The sequence below is a fragment of the Hyaena hyaena genome, unplaced genomic scaffold (assembly GCF_003009895.1).
Source record: "Hyaena hyaena isolate Hyena2069 unplaced genomic scaffold, ASM300989v1 scaffold_67, whole genome shotgun sequence".
Lineage (NCBI taxonomy): Eukaryota > Metazoa > Chordata > Mammalia > Carnivora > Hyaenidae > Hyaena > Hyaena hyaena.
The window spans coordinates 2,961,980-2,967,977 of NW_024080699.1; the positions used below are offsets into that span (position 1 = coordinate 2,961,980).

A 5,998-nucleotide genomic window follows, 5' to 3' on the forward strand; every position below is an offset into this window, starting at 1 on the left:
CTCTCTCTCTCTCTCTTAGAAATAAATAAAAAACATTTTAAAAAAATAAATAAATAAAAATAAAAATTAACTCATGTAGGGGCTCCTGGGTGGCTCAGTCAACTTAAGCATTGGACTTCAGCTCAGGTCATGATCTGACAGTTGGTGAATTCAAGCTCCGAGTGGAGACCTGTGCTGACAGTTCAGAGCCTGGACCCGCTTTGGATTCTCTCTCTCTGCCCCGCCGCTGCTCACGCTCTCTCTCTCAAGAAGAAATAAACATTAAAAAAACTAACTTATGTAAACCTTTGATTAAATACTGCATATTAAAAGCAAAGGTAATAAATACATAAAACTTGCTGCTTCCTAATTATTCTGCCACTGCGTATGCTTTTGAGGTTTACACGCACTGTGTCGGTGCAGAGGTGATGTGCTGTGTAACACGCCCCTCACATCTCCCCCAACCTCCGTGGTAGGTGACACCACTTCGGCAGCTTGGACTCGGCCATGGTGAGAGTATTTACACCACAGAAATTGGCAGATATTACCAATCAGGGCTTGACTGATGTTTTCTTCCATGTCTAGACTTAAGAAAACGACAGAGAAAATGTTAACAGTGCAGAGAAAACTTAAAAGTATGTCGTGGGTGCATATTTATGGCATGTAAGCGGTACGTCTATATTTTTTTCAAAAGTGTGGTCGGTCTGTAGCCATGACAATGGGACAGCGCAAAGCCGAGGAAACTCACTCGTCCTGCGTTCAGAGCGCGTTCAGAGCTACTATGTGACCAGGCAGTCACCCTGTCGTCCACAGAGGATGACTGTGGACATGCTGATTCATTTTGCTTTCATCTCACTGGTTAACGTAAAATGAAAATTCAACCAACATTCCTGTTGGAATGATACTGACATATGTCAGTGGCAAGCATAGGCTGGCTATAAACACACAAGTGTGGCAAAAATCACTGAGAGCTTTCTAGGGGAATCAGTTGGCTGTATGGGTTTTGAGGCAGGAAGTATTACATATGTTATTATTTGTACACATCATTACACATCTTTATATCAGCAAATTTTTATGTATGTGTACATGTATACATATATGTATACACATTCTTTCCCCTTTGGGCTGGATGTTATTTACGCTGGCTGGGTGCTTCCCAAGGTTTGTCCTGTGCTTTCTCACTTTGGTGTTCTACCCAGGGCGAGCCCCTCTGGCCCCAGAGATGATGCCAGATCTCTTTCTAGGTGGACCTCACCCCGGAGCTGTGAGCATGAATGCCAGCTGCCAGTCGGCTCCTTCCCAGACACCAGGTCACATATCTCCCAGGCCAGTGCAGAGGGTGGGGGCCTGGAGCTCAGGAAGGGCGTGATCTGGATGCCTGGCTCAGCATCAGGACCCTGTGGTGCTGCCTTGGGGGTGGGGGTGGGGACCATTGCTCGGAATGGGCTGCGTGTGTGAGCGAGGTGTCAGAGCTGGAACCAGCGGATACAGGAATGGATAGGACACACGGGAGAGGGAGGGGGATGTCAAATATCATCTGGGGTGAGGGGACAGAGAGGACGCGATGGGAAACACAAAGAGACTGGTGGGGGGAGGATGGTAAACCGCACGCTGAGCATTGAGTTGGAGGGACATCCGGGCTGGAAACACAGGCCTAGAGGTTCCAAGGAGAGGCTGGGGCCAGGGATGTTTGGACACTTCTGGGAACAGACTGTAATTAAAATTGTGGATGTGTATGAGCTTGTCTGGGGCAAGAGGAGGGAGCCATGAGCGCTGGGTGCAGCTCAGGGAGCCCCGTAGAGACGCCCAGTCCGCAAAGGCAAGGGCGTGGCTAGTGCAGAGGCAGAGTTGAGGGGATGGAGCAAAGGAAAGGCCACCTGGGGTGAATGTCCTGAGTTGCCACGAGGCTAAGCTGTCTGAAGCAGACCGTCTATCAGGCAAGCTACCGCCCAAGGCCAGGGCCAGGTGTGGGTGTGACCTGAGATGAGGAGATAAGACAAGGTGGGGGGGGGGGCGTGCTGATTCCACACACGGTCCAGAATGTAACGTAGAACGTGTGGGGTGCAGAGAGAGGAAGGGCCAAGCCCGCATCACCGGCTTCCGGTGACTGCAGCACAGCTGGTCCTTGAATGAGCGAGGGAGCCAGAGGGGTGGGGGTGGGGGGTAGCCAGGTGGAGGAGCGGGGCCTGCAGGGCCTGGCTGGGGGCCTGACAGCAGGTGGGGCTTCAGGCCAACGGCTTGGGAGCAGTCAGCCCTCAGCTGCCCCTGGGGGGCTGCCTGGAAGAGGAAGCCTCTGGGACCTAGCACCTTAATTCTCAAGGACTCCGTGGAAGGAATGCGTGAACGAATGAGGGACTGGTAAGTGTGAGCACTGAAGGCAAAGAATCCGTTCCAGAGGGCAAAGAATTGGGCGAAGTTCAAGTAGTAACTGGCCAGGTGTAAAATCTTGCAAAGCCCGCGCAGGAGGAAGCGGAGACGTGGCCTGCAGCCCCCGCCGAGCGGTCACACGGGACAGATCGCAAGTTTCGGAAAGGACAGGGGAGGAGGTGGGAGAAGGATTCTTAAAAGTCTGGGGGCACCTGGGTGGCTCAGTCGGTTGAGCTCAGGTCATGGTCTCACAGTTCGTGGGTCGAGCCATGCACTGGGCTCTCTGCTGCCAGCGCGGAGTCTGCTTTGGATCTTCTGTACCCCCTCCCCCCATCCCTCCCCTGCTTGTGCTCTCTCAAAAATAAACAAAAAAAAATTGGTGAGGAAGGAGAGACACTGAGATAGACAGAAAGCCATGTGAGGAGGTCCGGGAGATCTAAATTCCAGATCCTAGTGGAGTAGTCCTGGGAAAATCCAAAGGATCAGTTGGAGCTGAGCTCCTGTCAGGAGATGAATCCACATCAAAGTGGGGTCCAACTCTTACTAATTTAAAATAAATGCGGGGCACCTGGGTGGCTCAGCTGGTTAAGCATCTGACTCTTGATTTTGGCTCAGGTCATGGTCTCATGGTCTCTGACAGCGCAGAGCCTGCTTGGGATTCTGACTCTCTCTCTCTTTGCCCTTCCCCCACTCGCTTGCCCTCTCTCAAAATAAACTGTAGGAAAAAATAAATAAATGCAAATCTGGGAAGAAGCTGTAGGTCTAGTAAATAAGAAAACCTTGTTCTCTGACCGGGTGGCAGAGATTCCAGAGGCCAGGAAGGTTCTTGGAGGTGAAGCAGGGCACCCTGGGAGCCCCCGGCAGCCTGTCCGATGCCGCCAATGCTGTCCAGTGAGAAAAGCCAGGACTCGATTCTATGCCATTTCATTTTATTACAATCCTGTCCGCGTGTTCCAGAATGAATGGCTATTTGATACACAACCCAAAGCACTCCTAAAACTGATCTTGTTAACATTCCCATTTTTTCCTCAGATTAAATCAAAAGAAAAAAAATGAACCTTGAAAAAAAATCACCAAGTTTAGTATATCCCAGAAAGAGCACCTTTACTAAACAGAAAACAAAAAGCATCAGGAACCTGACCAAATTACACAAAAGCAGCAGGTAAGATTCCTGATGGAAAGGAAGGACTCCCAATGGAACATAAATAGATCCCCCTCAAAGAACACAGATTTCACAGGAGTGTGCACATACATACGTAATATATTAAAAGAAATTTGGTTTCTACCACAAAGATATTATTCAGAAATAATAAATCAATATCTCATCCGAGACTGGGGAAGTGGAGAGGCTGTACCCCACCCTCGCACACACCTCCCCTCCATGTGCTATGTGCACTTGCTAGGTCAGGGCTGGGGCCGGGCCCTCTCTCGGCCCCAGCCGCAGCCCCCGACACCTGGCAGATCCAGTGTTTGTAGAGAAGTGAGCCAGGGAAGGCAGGTCTCAGTGTGGCCCCCAGAGGCCCCTGTGGGGAGCCCAGGAGCCAGCTGCAGGGAGATGGGTGGCCAAAGCCTGAGGCCACTTGCCACATGCCTAGAAGGCCGCCTTAGCCCTGGGATGAAAGGGGATTGCTCGGGACCCCAGGAAAGACGCGGCAACACTCCTGATTTCCAGCAGCAAGCCTAATTCTGGGGTTCCCCCAAGATCCTCAAGCTCCTTGTAGTTTGGCCAGTCTGGATGACTCCTAGGACCAAATGGCTTTGGGGAAAGGGAATGGAGTTTCCAGAGCCACAAGGGCTTGGCCACGCGGAAGTGTATCTGCGCACACGCAGACACACATGCTCGCACTTAAAGAGAGGTCGACAAGTTGCAAATTGAGTGTTCTACCGGGTCACACTCAGTATCTGCTTCATGGCTGTCGCTGCATCCTGAGTGTCCCCGTGAAGTGGATCTGTTCAAAAGACCAGCTACTGGAAAGCTACAGAAGACGCACACCTGGGAGTGTGGCCATCGCAGGGCTTGGCACAGTGTTTTCAGTAACAAGACAGGCAGGAGAGACACAGGCGCAGCTGTCATCCCAGAGCCCTCTCCTGCCCCCACAGGCGGGCAGAGGCCGGCACCGTCGGGGGGTGGGAAGTCAGTAGTTTCAAGGTTCAGGAGCTGCTGGTCCAGAGGAGTCACACGCAGCCGTACTCGTACCACACCGTCTGCTGGTCCCCGCCAGGCTCGGGGGACGCCGGCGTGCTCTTCAAGCTGCTGCCACGGCTCGAGTCCTCGGGGGCCCGGCTGGTGTGCGGGGCCGCATCGGGGGACCTACCTGGGCTCTTGGCAGGGAGGCCCTCGCCGTGGCCTTGCCTAGGGACCCCATCCCCGTCTGAGAGGCCGAGCGCACCCCGGACGGGGGCGATGGTGGCCGCCTCCCCGGAGTGGGGGGGCGTCTGGGGTTTGGTCCTGGTGGCCAGGGCCGCAGCGGCCGGGGGGAAGTGCTGGGGCTGGGGGCCGCTGCTGCAGGCACCGCCACCTCCTGAGGCGATGGCCGGGGCCGTGGCCGACTGCTGCAGGGGGGCCAGCCTCTCCTCCTTCGGGGGGGCCAGTGAGAAGCGCCTCGTGTCCGGGGGCCGGCTGCGGGGGGCAGGGCCCTGACCGCAGCTACCGCCGGTCTTTCCCGCAAGTGGGGGCCGCTCCCGGGCCAGGCCGTGGGAGCTGGGGGGCGTGAGGCTTCGCAGGACATGGCTGCCTGTTTCTCTGCCCCCTGAAGGGTCAGGCACCCCCAGCTTCTGAGGGGCCTCCTGTCTGCAAGCCTCTGGCCCGCTGGCCCGGAGGAGGTCGGCCGAGGCCAGGCTGAAGGCCCGGCTCAGGGACGCACTCCGGCTGGCCGGTGTGTGGGACGTCGGGGGCATGGTGGCCTGCCGGGGTCTGCCCAGAGACAGGCTCTGGGGAGGCTGGGCCTGCCGCGGGGGGGCACTGGGCAGGGCCTCGGACTCCGCAGGTCTCAAGTTTGGCTTCACATACTGTCCAGGCTTCAACAACTTCCCTTCAGGGCTGTTGACAGGCATCTTGATGGTCGGGGCCACAAAGCTGGTGGGCATCTTGGCCCCTTCTTTCCTGGCAGGTGGTCCCGGCTGGCCTCCAAGGGCTGGGGGCTCGCTGGCCTTTCTGAAGTAGTCGGTCAGCAGGTCATCCTGGAGACTGGGAGCGTCCTACAGAGAAGGGAGGAAGCAGGGAGAAGTGGGCATAAGGCCCAGGCAGGTGCCGGGACAGCCGTCCCCACCCCAGGGCATCCCCCTGGGCGGCCCAGGTGGCCAGGACTCAGGTTTCCTGCTTCCTGCTAGGCCTGAGGCAGAACGTCACCCCCACCACACACACTGGTCAGGATGGGGAGCGGGCTACACAGAACACCAGGGAGAGAACCCCAGACGCCACTCCGGCAGCCCCCTAACTTCACAAACAAGACAGACATCCAGACGGGGCGCCTGGGTGGCTTAGTCGGTTAAGCGTCCGACTTTCGCTTAGGTCATGATCTCATGGTTCGTGGGTTCGAGCCCTGCATCGGGCTCTGTGCTGACTGCCAGCTCAGAGCCTGGAGCCTGTTTCAGAGTCTGTGACTCCCTCTCTCTCTGACCCTCCCCTGCTCACGCTGTCTCTCTCTCTCTC

General features: G+C 55.8%; 1 protein-coding gene across 1 annotated transcript in view; it reads right to left on the reverse strand.

The window, feature by feature from the left end:
- Positions 1-3,258: 3,258 nt before the first annotated feature.
- CCDC88C (coiled-coil domain containing 88C) overlaps positions 3,259-5,998 on the reverse strand; it is a 131,311-nt gene continuing 128,571 nt past the window's right edge. Inside the window, exon 30 of the mRNA XM_039232513.1 lies at positions 3,259-5,544. Within this exon, the coding sequence (XP_039088444.1) occupies positions 4,522-5,544 (1,023 nt within the window). The 3' untranslated portion in view covers positions 3,259-4,521. The remainder of the gene's footprint in view (positions 5,545-5,998) is intronic.